The sequence below is a fragment of the Schistocerca americana genome, chromosome 3 (genome assembly GCF_021461395.2).
Source record: "Schistocerca americana isolate TAMUIC-IGC-003095 chromosome 3, iqSchAmer2.1, whole genome shotgun sequence".
NCBI classification, from domain to species: domain Eukaryota; kingdom Metazoa; phylum Arthropoda; class Insecta; order Orthoptera; family Acrididae; genus Schistocerca; species Schistocerca americana.
Window position 1 is genome coordinate 882286548 of NC_060121.1, and position 13549 is coordinate 882300096.

The window sequence follows — 13549 nt, forward strand, 5'->3', positions numbered from 1 at the left end:
TTCAGTAATTATTTAAAGAAGAGACACATATGTTTCAACAAGGATACAAAAAAAATATGAAACTTATAGCTATCATTCATATGACCAAAACTATTATTTAACACGACTAAATTTAATTTCTTTAGGACTGTTATTTGTTAATGTTTTTCTAACACTAATATTAGTCTCGCTTTCTTTGACATGGAGAAGCAACACGAACAATTACTGTTAAGATTGTTGCAGTTAAACAATTATGTTACTTTACTTTCAGAAATGCTATTGAAAACGTATCCTCATGGTCACGCAAAGCGGTGGCCCTTAAACTGATACGTGCAATCTTTAGTATTTAATAATGATTTTCAGAATTTACTCCCAAAACAGTACTATTGCCAGTAATTTACTATTACTCAAGCTTCAATAAGCATCAGGATACTCGGAATAAATTCGTTTAGGTAAGGACCCTACTGAGGTAAATGAAATAGGGAAATTACGGTTCAATACAAAGGTACATTTAACACTTATATTCCACTGGTTGAAGATGGATGGTTCATACTGTGATACACTTCTAAATAAAGTACTTTGCCTGTTACTGATGTCGAAGGTGGCGTGAGGCGGTGCTGCGTAGTAACATTGCGCTGGTATGGCTCTTGATGTACATAGCTCTGTCTTCCTCTTGGTGGCGACGATAAAATTGCAAATTTTTGAGCTATTAATTTATTGCCGTACTGCGCCAATCATGTAGAACACGTCCGAGGCCAAAACCCAGTCTTGCAGGTAAATTCGGGGCCTCTAGTGGTTGACGTAATGCGTGTTCACCACTTGCAGGGCACCTACCGAGTATCTGAGCCACTCGTGCGCCAATTCTAACTCGCGCGCTCCACCACCTTTTCCATTCCACCACAGAACGGAGTTCCGTTCTACCTATGATCCCTACACCTTTTCAATTTACACTTCTGCTTACAAAAACCCTAAGTATGAAACATCTACAATTGTATGACAGTATATACCGGGTGATCAAAAAGTCAGTATAAATTTGAAAACTTAATAAACTACGGAATAATGTAGACAGAGAGGTAAAAATTAACACACATGCTTGGAATGACATGGGGTTTTATTAGAACCACCCCATATTGCTAGACGCGTGAAAGATCTCTTGCGTGCATCGTTTGGTGATGATCGTGTGCTCAGCCGCCACTTTCGTCATGCTTGGCCTCCCAGGTCCCCAAACCTCAGTCCGTGCGATTATTGGCTTTGGGGTTACCTGAAGTCGCAAGTGTATCGTGATCGACCGACATCTCTAGGGATGCTGAAAGACAACATCCGACGCCAATTCCTCACCATAACTCCGGACATGCTTTACAGTGCTGTTCACAATATTATTACTCGACTACAGCTATTGTAGAGGAATGATGGTGGGCATATTGAGCATTTCCTGTAAAGAACATCATCTTTGCTTTGTCTTACTTTGTTATGCTAATTATTGCTATTCTGATCAGATGAAGCACCATCTGTCGGATATTTTTGAACTTTTTTTGTGGTTCTAATAAAACCCCATGTCGTTCCAAGCATGTGTGTCAGTTTGTACTTCTCTATCTACATTATTCCGTGATTTATTCAGTTTTCAAATTTATACTGAATTTTTGACCACCCAGTACATACAAAATTGACATAATTAATTACAGTTGTATTTGGAATATTACATAATTATTTAGAAAATATGTTTTAATACATTTATTCCACCTACGTCAAAGAGGTCATTTTAAACAGATAAACTACACTTAACAAAAGCTCACTCTCGTTGTAGAATTTGCTTAATTATTCAAAATTATTACGGAACAAAAAATTTTAAAATATACAGATTAATGGCAGTATTATATTTACAATAGCATTACAAGTTGAGCTCCGTACAAACCAAACATCATCATCACCGCTCCCTACCACCTGCTACTGTGACAGTTTGTGTGTTGCCCCAGACAAAATCTCGCCTGTACGCATTGTTTAGCTGTGACGGTGTAGCACACTGCGCTGGCTTTTGGAGACAGCCTGAGCTCTTCCTGTCGTGTTCGCAGTCACTGGACAAAATTTTTTAAAATATACAGATTAATAGCAGTATTATATTCACAATAGAATTACAAGTTGGGCTCCCCACAAACCAAACATCATCATCGTCATCATCACCGCTCCCTACCACCTGCTACTGTGACAGTTTGTGTGTCGCCCCAGACAAAATCTCGCCTGTACGCATTGTTTGGCTGTGACGCTGTAGCACACTGTGGTGCCTTTTGAAGACAGCCTGAGCTCTTCCTGTGGTGTTCGCAGTCGCTGGACGCGCGGGTGTGGCCGCGCGCGGCGGCGCTGGCGGAGCGCCTGTGGTCGAACCCCGGCACGTCGGCCAGGGAGGCGGAGCCGCGGCTGCACGCCCACCGCGCCAGGCTGGTGGCCGCCGGCGTCCGGGCGGAGGCCCTGGCGCCGCGCTACTGTGTGCTCAACGAGGGCGCCTGCCGCTAGCCGCCGACCCTAACTCAACACTCTGCTGTACCGCTCTGCACAAGTTCCTGCCGCCAATAAAGGCTACGTCTTGTTCTGTACCGCTCTCCTGTTTCCAAATGATATCCCCTCAGTTATCCACCTTTCAGCGCACAGACCCGGCACGCTCAAGACCCACATAGTGACGATAAATGGCTGTCAATCTCGTCAGCAATATCGCCTGCAATCCGATGCTCTCTTCGACTGTCATCCGGCAAGTGAGAGGTCAATGTGACAACATCAAAGGAGAGAGAACACTGTCACACTGTTCCGGACTGTAGCGCCTAGAACCACATGGCCACTACGGCCGGCGAGTCATCATCTTCAAACCTTGTTCAACGAAGAGAATCTTTCAGTTTCCCAAATAGATGATAGTCAAAAATGGCTCTGAGCACTATGGGACTTAACATCTATGGTCATCAGTCCCCTAGAACTTAGAACTACTTAAACCTAACTAACTATGGGACTTAACATCTATGGTCATCAGTCCCCTAGAACTTAGAACTACTTAAACCTAACTAACTATGGGACTTAACATCTATGGTCATCAGTCCCCTAGAACTTAGAACTACTTAAACCTAACTAACCTAAGGACAACACACAACATCCACAGATGATAGTCACAAGGAGCCAGATCAGGACTGTAAAGCGGGTGTTTCAGTGTTGTCCATCCGTGTTCTGTGATCTCTTCCATGGTTGTTTGACTGACATGTGGCTGTGCAATGTCTTGTAACAGTACATAGCAGGTAGTACTGAACAAAACTACGAGGGTCACTCCAAAAGAAATGCACACTATTTTTTTAAAATCCATCTTTTATTCTTCATGTTTGAAAGTTTTACAGTGTGTAGATACATCCTTTAGCAACAATATTTTCATTTCTCCACATAATTTCCATCCCTCTCATCTGCCTTACGCCATATTGGAACCAGTACCTGTATACCCGCACGGTAAACTTCTGGACGAACCTGTTGGAGACACTGTTTGGCAGCGTGCACAAGGGAGTCATCATCAAAAAAAAATGGTTCAAATTTCTCTGAGCACTATGGGACTTAATTGCTGTGGTCATCAGTCCCCCAGAACTTGGAACTACTTAAACCTAACCAACCTAAGGACATCACACACATCCATGCCCAAGGCAGGATTCGAAACTGCGACCATAGCGGTCGCGCGGTTCCGGACTGTAGCGCCTAGAACCACATGGCCACTCTGGCCGGCGAGTCATCATCTTCAAACCTTGTTCCACGAAGAGAATCTTTCAGTTTCCCAGATAGTCAAAAATGGCTCTGAGCACTATGGGACTTAACATCTATGGTCATCAGTCCCCTAGAACTTAGAACTACTTAAACCTAACTAACCTAAGGACAGCACACAACACCCACAGATGATAGTCACAAGGAGCCAGATCAGGACTGTAAAGCGGGTGTTTCAGTGTTGTCCATCCGTGTTTTGTGATCTCTTCCATGGTTGTTTGACTGACATGTGGCTGTGCATTGTCTTGTAACAGTAAAACATCCTGCTTTTGCCGATGTGGTCGAACACGACTCAGTCGAGCTTGAAGTTTCTTCAGTGTAGTCACATATACATCACTTGGCATGATGTCGACAAGCAAGTGTCCTTTGGAATCGAAAAACACCGTGCCATAACTTTCCCAGCAGAAGGTGTAGTTTTGAATTTTTTTTTCTTGGGTGAATTTGCATGATCCACTCCATTGATTGCCTCTTCGTCTCTGGTGAAAAATGATGGAGCCATGTTTCATCACCTGTCACAATTCTTCCAAGAAATTCATCTCCACCAATCTAGTACTGTTCCAAAAGTTCGCTGCATACCGTTTTTCTTGTTTCTTTGTGAGCCACTGTCGACATCCTGGAAGCCCACCTGACACAAACCTTTATTAACGCCAACACTTTCAATATTCTGCAAACACTTCCTTCCCCTAGCCCAACATAGCGTGACAATTCGTTCACGGTGATCCGTCTGTCAGCACTCACCAATTCGTTAACTCTCTGCACATTGTCTGGAGTGTGTGCAGTACGAGGCCTGCCACTGCGAGGACAATCCTCAATTTTCCCATGCCCGCTTTCATCACGTAACCTGCTTGCCCACCGACTAATTGTACTGCGATCAACAGCAGCATCTCTATACACCTTTTTCAACCTCTAGTGGATGTTTCCCACTGTCTCGTTTTCACAGCACAGGAATTCTATGACAACACGTTGCTACTGACGAACGTCAAGTGCAGCAGTCATCTTGAAGACATGCTGTGACGGCGCCACTCACGGGAACAGGTTGAACTAAGTTTGAAAACAAGTGGGAAGGATGTATCTACACAATGTAAAACTTTCACATATGCAGAATGAAAACTGTATTTTTACAAAAATAGTGTGCATTTCTTTTGGAGTGACCTTGGATAAGAAAAGCTCCTATAATGATACATCCCGAAACCAATACCTCTTGACATATGAGTTTATCTGTCCTCTCGTTCCCACCTGTCTGTTATATAGACGTAGACGCTACAGGCAGTGCCACTTGGGTTACCACCCATCATGAGGCACCTTTCAATCGTTCTTCACACTTAATCACGCACTCCTTCGAATGCACCTGCCCCCATTTCGACTGTGTCAGATGCACTGGTCACTAGCCAGTCTAAAATTTGCACATAGCTGATGGACTGAGGATACACCAGTGCCCTTAAATGTCCCCACAGCCAGAAATCCAACGGGTTTGGAAGAAGCACATTGATGATCTGCACAAACAGTTTGGTTCAACTACTTGTGCTATTAGGGTTATTGCAAATTTTTGGTGATAAACGTAGTAAATTAGCCTACTACGGCTGTTTTAATTCACTGCTCTCGTGTGGCATCATATTTCGGGCTAATTCATCATTAAGAGGAAAAGTATTCATTGCACAAAAGCGTCTAATCAGAATAATAGCTGAAGCCCACGAAAGATCACCTCGCAGACAGGAACTCGGGATATTTACAGTACCTTCGCAATACATACATTCACTTATGAAATTTGTTACTAATAACCCATCCCAGTTCAAAAATAACAGCGAAGGGAGGCCGTGCTACAGGAAATGGAACTCCTCGGTCGATCCATCGCCCACCAACCGTTGAGGTGAGGTAGCGTCGCGCGATCCGGAGAAAACGATCCCGTCGACCGTAAATTACTGTCGTGGTCGTTCTGCAACGGTAACATTCTCCAATAGTGCTGGTAATCCACTGTGCAGGCGTCGCTCACACACAGCACCTGTTAATCTGTTTGTTAAAGTATATGGCCCAATACGTTTGTCACAGACAATTTCTGCCCAATACACTGATACTAAAGCGATCCTGACGGCTCATTTTAATGATTGCTCGATGGTTTGCATCTGCCCACAAGTACTTATTGTAGTAACTCAGTCTGCCATCTGTCATGAATACTGCCTCATCTGTAAAATACACTCTGTTGTTGTTGTGGTCTTCAGTCCAGAGACCGGTTTAATGCAGCTCTCCATGCTACTCCATCCTGTGCAAGCTTCTTCATCTCCCAGTACCTACTGCAACCTACATCCTTCTGAATCTGTTTAGTGTATTCATCTCTTGATGCCTCAGAACGTGTCCTACCAACCGATCCCTTCTTCTAGTCAAGATGTGCCACAAGCACCTCTTCTCCCCAATTCTGTTCAATACCTCCTCATTAGTTATGTGATCTACCCATCTAGTCTTCACCATTCTTCTGTAGCACCACATTTCGAAAGCTTCTATTCTCTTCTTGTCTAAGCTATTTATCGTCCGTTAGACTTCCATACATGGCTACACTCCATACAAATACTTTCAGAAACGACTTCCTGACATTTAAATCTATACTCGCTGTTAACAATTTTTTCTTCTTCAGAAACGCTTTCCTTGCCATTGCCAGTCTACATTTTATATCCTCTCTACTTCGACCATCATCAGTTATTTTGCTCCCCAAATAGCAAAACTCCTTTACTACTTTAAGTGTGTCATTTCCTAATCTAATTCCCTCAGCATCACCCGACTTAATTCGACTACATTCCATTATCCTCGTTTTGCTTTTGTTGATGTTCATCTTATACCCTCCTTTCAAGACACTGTCCATTCCGTTCAACTGCTCTTCCAAGTCCTTTGCTGTCTCTCACAGAAATACAATGACATCGGCGAACCTCAAAGTTTTTATTTCTTCTCCATGGATTTGTGATCGGTATAGTAACCAGAAATCTACTACAACATTACTGGCCCTGTTTTGACCAGAACCGAGGTAGAATCTTCCTATGCGTCGGTCAGGGGCCTGAAGATGGCGTAAGCAAACGGCCGAAATTGGTAGACAAACAATATAAGCTTGGAAACTAGATGGCTAAAACATGTTTTATTTACCATCCTGTGTCGAACAGCCGAGTGCCGCAACCATCGCTGAAAAGATGGACATAAGGGGTGCTTTTAATACTTGCCACAACGAAACTCTGTCTCGATATCTGGCAGAAAATCCAAAGAGATTCTGGTCGTGTGTGAAGTACACAAACAGCAAGACACATTTACTACCTTCACTTCACGATAGAAACTGTACTGAATGAATCTAACACTGTCACAACAGGAGAAAGGTATCGTCCATGCTGTTCTAGACGCTACAGTCTGGAAACGCGCGACCGCTACGGTAGCAGGTTCAAATCCTGCCTCGGGCATGAATGTGTGTGATGTCCTTAGGTTGGTAAGGTTTTAGTAGTTCTAAGTTCTAGGGGACTGTTGACCTCAGCAGTTAAGTAGCATAGTGCTCAGAGCCATTTGAACCATTTGAGAAAGTGATCGTAAGCAGATAAGGAAGTGTAAAATTATAAAAATTTTAAAAATTTTTTAAAATTTTCATAATTTTTCAATAGATTGTTTTAGTGGCATTTAACATATTTTTTTGTACAAAGTGATGACTAGTTTCAATAATTTAGCCACAATCATCAGATCTGAAAACCCACAAACCAAAAGAAATAGCCATACATCAACACGATATCGACCATTTCCATAATTGGTAAACGGTCCATTTTAACATGGTTTAATGTATCACGAAGCAAATACTGTCCGCACTGGCGGAATGTTATGTGACACCACGTACTTATACGTTTTGACTATTACTGCGCCATCTATCACAAAGCGGTAAAAGTGGTCCAACTAAAACATTCATATTTCTTTACGTACTACACGAATATGTAATAAAAATGGGGGTTCCTATTTTTAAAAAATGCAGTTGATATCCGTTTGACCTTTGGCAGCGCCATCTAGCGGGCCAACCATAGCACCATCTGGTTTCCCCCTTCAAGCTAGACCAGTTTCGTTCTTTGTAGTTTTTTCGTTTGACGCTTATTTCGTGAGATATTTGGCCCTGTCACGATCAATGGACCAACCTGTATGTTAGAAACCACTACTTCAGAAACTGGATTATCTAAAAACAGGTCTACTGTTTGCGATTTCTATGTTTTTTGTTCTGAGGCGTATGATAGTGTTGCTATAGGTGGTGAAAACAAGATCACTGAAGAAGTAGATGCATCGCATGTCACAAATCGCAAGTACGCAGGTACAGGAAAGAACTTGTTAAAAACGAAATTAAACAGATATAAGCGTTTGGAGGCATTGAAAGGGAGTCTGAGAAGTATTTTATAAATGAACGTAAGTGTCCCTTAGTAAGCACATCATCTTCCCAGGAACGAAAGTAATTACTGATGGGTGGTAGTCTTAACAATAGTTTGAAGAAGGATTCGGTCTCAAATTTGTCAGCCATACGGTGCAGTATATCTCTTTGGAACATCAGTCCATATGCGGAATATCGAGCGCTTATGGAAATCTCTTAAATCATCTATTAAAAGAGAAGGTTGAGTGGGAGACAGAGACAAACTGTACACATTTTAATACCTGTATTATCACAACTTGCGATTAGGCGGCGAAAAGCTTTCTTGTGAGACTCTCTTACTATCTCTGAAAGATAAACTTGCGTGTACCCGGCTATGGCAAAAACCGATTGCTCCCGGCTGCTTACACAAAATCCAGGATTGTACTTGATGAAGATCTGGATGTCCATTAAGGTAAGTTACATTACATTCATCTATTGTCTGAAACTCTGTAGATGCACTAGTTTAAAATCTTTGAACCAACAAAATTTCACAGCACCACAGACTTTCTTTTATTATGTTATTGTCTTTGTACCTGATGAAGGTGTATCAGCCAATAGCTAGTATTGTAGACTATTACACCATTGTTGTGTGTTTTTTCACTCATAATGAAAGTAGTTTGCTTCGGGGCAGAAAGACTAGCCTTTCTCCCATTTCTTCAAGAAAAAATGCCTGCAGGTAGGAAAGGCTTTCAGAAAGGGAGGTATTAAGGAAACATGGAGATGCTGTGGTGTGAAAGTAAAGAGTTAACATAAGCTATGAGTGAACTCTTACATGGAAAGACGATAACATGACATGGAACAATGATTGTGATGACAAGAAATTGTTGTTGATGTTCCCTCTGTGAAGGTCTTTCAGGTCTGTGCTATATTTATTTTCCAATAAAATAAAATTGTGCCTTAGTATTAAGAAACGAATGCTGATGCATTTAAACACTGCTTCAGTCATTACCAAATTTCGTTTTGGATAGTGTTCTTGTAGCATAGTGGATAACGCCTTGCACTATTCCTTGTAAGAAACTAACTGCGAGAACAAAATATGAAATTCTGGTGTGATTGAATGTAACTCTGAACAGACCATGCAACAAGCTGAACTTCTAGAATTTGTGAAAAGATGCAAACCACAGAAACATTATATGTCTTCCATGGTACGACAACCACATTAGTGCCAGTGAACTCACCCTCGCTAAAATTAAACCAGATGTCACTGGGGAGAATAAAATGTTTGCATTTCTAGATAGACTCAAATAGTGTCTGGTTGAAAGAGGCTGCACAGAGATGGTATAGCATCAGATACCATGTGTAGAATGATATCAAAACTTCAAATGAACAAGAGGACATAAGAAAAGAAACAGTACCAATCAGTAGTTTAAAAAAAAAACAAAAAAAAGCAGACTAGAAAGACAGCAGCAGCGAAAATAGCAGTGTTAGTGCTATGCTTGTGCACGCATGCATTTGTGTGTGTGTGTGCGTGCAAAGAGGAAAGCAGTGGTGGCATGGGTACCTTTCTTTAAAAAAACAAGTGGAAGTGTGTTGGGACTCTTGTTGTTGATGATGTGTATCAATGACCTGGGACTAACCCTGTTTGCAAATGATGCAGTTACCTATAATCAAACACTATTAAAAAAAAAAAAAAAGTCTGCAAAAGTATTGTGTCAGCTGCACATCTACATACATACATCTACATACATATTCAGCAAACTATTGTCAAGAGCATGGCAGAGAGTACTTAGCATAATACCACATGTTAGGGTATGTGGAAGGGGAGAAGAATGAATGCCTGACAAGATTTCAATCTCTAGTTGAAACCAACAAGTTGCTTTAAATGTTCAGATTGTAAAATGGTGCCCTCAAAAAATGCAACAATGCTGTAACATAATATCACTGAGTCACATTTGGAGTCCATCAACTCCTACAAATATTGTGATCAAACAATTTGAGAGTAGGCCTATATCAAACAGAATGATCACATAGGCTCAGATATAGCTAAGGCAGGTGGTAGACTTCTGTTCATTGGTATGATACTGGGAGATTTCAATTGTTCTACAAAAACTTTTGTTTGAAATAGAACTGGGAACATTTCCTTTTGTGACAAAAGTGCTTATCAGCTGAACTATCCAAGTGTGCCTTGCGATCATACCCTTGCAGTTACAGTTTCACATATTGATCCTACACATCTCAGTACTAAGTGAGAAATTCATTCTTAGAATAACTCTTAGGATGTGAATAAGCCACAAGGACTGGAAAAGATGAGAACTGAAGCATCTGTGAGGTGAGGTTACAGAAAGATGCAGGAGTTGAGACCTCATGGAATAACTTCCAGTGTACTAGAGGGAATCGCAGAGGGCAAAATTTGTATGGGTAGAAAGAGATTAAAATGTATCCTACATACTGAAGATGTTTGCTTGAATAACTACTCTGAGATGTAAAGTTGATACAAGAGAATAATTTAGCTAGCTGTATCAAACCAGTCAGAAGATGGGGGAAAAAGATCTCCATGATATCATATCTTCCAGGAGTCAGAAAATTAGGTTGATCTTCTGTGGAGTTCCGAAAACTGAAGTTATGAAGCTGAGCTGAGAATCTGAATATCTCCATTGGTAAAAGAATGGGCCACTGCAAACTTCTGCATTCAAGTCCAGTCAGGCACACAGTTTTAATCTGCCAGTAAGTTTCAAAATAACACGCATTCCTCTGCTGATTGAAGATTCATTTTTTGTTTGAATATCTACATCTACATATATACTCCACAAGCCATTGTACAATGTGTACTTCACACCACTGCTAGTCACTCTCTTCCCTTTTCCTCCCAGAAATAGAGTGAGACAAACTGATTGCCTTTATATCTCAGTACAAGTCCTAATCTCCCTAACTTTTCTTAACTGAGGTGGACGTGCAAAGGGGTGGCATAGTTTTGCACTTGGTGGAAAATACTGGTTCCTGAACATCATTTTTCAGATACATCATCTTCTTTCTGCAAGAATTTCCATCTGAGCTCATTGAGCATTTCTGTAACACTCTTGTGTTGATCAAACAGACTGGTAACAAATCTGGAAGCACACATATGAATTTCTTTGATACCTTCTTTTAACCCAACATCATTGGAGCAGTGGACACTTGACCAGTACTCATGAACAGTTTCAGTACAGGGGTTTACTTTTTAGCCTTGCTACACTTTTTTAGGAATCTTCAAATAAACCGTAGTTGGCCAATGGTCTCCATTACTGACCGTATCTATTAATTATGTTTCATGCCATAGATACACAATCAGTGTCAGTAGGTCAAGTGGGGAACTTTTAATGCTGTATTTTAGCATCACAGGAATGTTTTAATACCATATTTGAACATTATAGGAAAGTTTCTCCTAACCAATCACATCAACTTATAATCATCTACATTTAAAGCTAACTGCCATCTCAACAAGAAATTTTCTCAAAAATTAGCTGCCATTCATTGCACCAAATAAAAATTCTGTCAAAGTCATCCGGAATCCTCTCCTACAATCTTGCAACAACAGTATTTTTCCATACTCAATAGCATCATCGGGAATCAGTCTCAGTTTGCTGTCCACCCTATCTGACTCATTGTTTACATGTGCAGGAACAGGAACAGCCCTATCATACTTCAGTGGGCCACTCCTGATATTACATTTGTCTCTGATGAAAACTCAGCAGCCAACATCACATTCCTTGCAAAAACAGGAGACAACTTTGGAGGAACCTGAGAGGTGAGAGGGTAAAAATGAAAAGTAGTTTAATAAACTCACTGGTATATGTGTATAAAAGACACTGGCATATCACAACAGTAACACAATTAAATTAACAAATAACATAGTTGGAATGGAAGCTGTAAAGTGTGGAGTGGCTGTAGCAGCACTAGTCTTGGAGCACGAGGGGCACCAGCCTGCAGATGAGCTGCTGGAGGAGTTTGGCACGAGAGCTGCTGACTTCGAGGACCGCCTCGTGGGTCACCTCATCCTCCTGGTCATAGCTGAGTGCACACCGGTTGGTGATGAGGCTCATCCCGAACACCGTCAGCCCACAGTGACGCGCTGTCACTACCTCGTGCACCGTGCTCATGCCTGCAGAAATAAATACTGAACCGATATCTAACTGACTAAAACTAAGCGAAGATTCTATGAGCCCTATACTATACAGTTGCATCATGACATTTCTAATCACATCACAATGTTATTTGTTTATTTGTGTGAAGAATACATGAAACAGTAAAGACTGTATAGGAGTAAGCACAGAAGAATGAGGTGCTGTGTCCATGTAATTAAGTTTCAAATGATATTACACATATACAATTTATGTTTTTTGTAATAGTATTTAATAATATTCAGTGATAATGCTAATTTGATTCAAGCACCTGAGAGTTTATATTTAAATCACCTAAAACTGTGTTAATGATTCTCTCAGTTAAAAAAAAAAAAAAAAAAAAAAAAAACTCCTCAAAATTAATGACAACTCATTAGATGTGTGTATTTCACGATAATATAACGTCATATAATATACCGTCATTGATGTCTATACCTCCAAGAGTATGCATGGATGCCCACAACATATTTATAACCACTGAGCTTAACAGGTTAGAAAACATATAAAATTGTGAGTGCATTCTTAGGGTGATTAAACAGTACAAGTAATAGATATGGTTTTAATTTAATATTTCTCAGAATCTTTTTGTAACTGCATTTAACAAAATATTTGTATATTAGTGCCTGTGTTCCCGGCCTATTTATATAGCTGTTAAAGTCCCTTAAATTCTCCATTTATTATTAACTTAGAAAAATGATAGATTCTATTTGCTTCACTCAGATACCAACTCAAAAAATATATAAAAAAAGGGAAAAAATAAATGAAAATCAAATCAAATAATTGAGCAGTGTAATCCCTCCAGGGGTTGTGTAAAAACATACTAGCTGTTTTTACCTTTGCATATGAGTCTCTGGGCACAGACAAATGTTTCAATTTATTTAGAGTTTTACATTACAAAAGATTGCCACTCTGCTGTTAATTTGTGCTATTTTCTTTTCAATGCACTGTTATGCAAGCATTATTTTAATTGATTTTTCAGGCCTACTATCAAACTCATTTGTTAATTAATGTGGCATGCTTCTTGGTGATAGTCAAGTGATAGTAACCGACTGCCATGTCGTGGCATATTCAGCCAAGACATACACACCATTCAAACACTTACATTAATTTTGATTTATCAGACAAAGCTGACCTCTGAGAAGCAGTTATGCAGTATTACCAAGCCATTCCCTGGCAGAGGTGAGTCGAAATGACAGAATGTGATGAGTGAATCCAGTTTTACACAAGATACTTTTCTTGTCAAAATCATCTACTTGTGGGACTGTGTCATCAGTAAGCAATTGGTTGTGCT

General features: G+C 40.5%; 2 protein-coding genes across 2 annotated transcripts in view; one reads left to right on the top strand and one right to left on the bottom strand.

The window, feature by feature from the left end:
* LOC124605842 (chitooligosaccharidolytic beta-N-acetylglucosaminidase-like) overlaps positions 1-2567 on the top strand; it is a 306694-nt gene extending 304127 nt beyond the window's left edge. The window contains exon 9 of the mRNA XM_047137772.1: positions 2299-2567. Coding sequence (XP_046993728.1) covers positions 2299-2487 — 189 coding nt within the window. The 3' untranslated portion in view covers positions 2488-2567. The remainder of the gene's footprint in view (positions 1-2298) is intronic.
* Positions 2568-11916: 9349 nt separating this feature from the next.
* LOC124605778 (purine nucleoside phosphorylase) overlaps positions 11917-13549 on the bottom strand; it is a 78466-nt gene continuing 76833 nt past the window's right edge. The window contains exon 6 of the mRNA XM_047137663.1: positions 11917-12239. Coding sequence (XP_046993619.1) covers positions 12034-12239 — 206 coding nt within the window. The 3' untranslated portion in view covers positions 11917-12033. The remainder of the gene's footprint in view (positions 12240-13549) is intronic.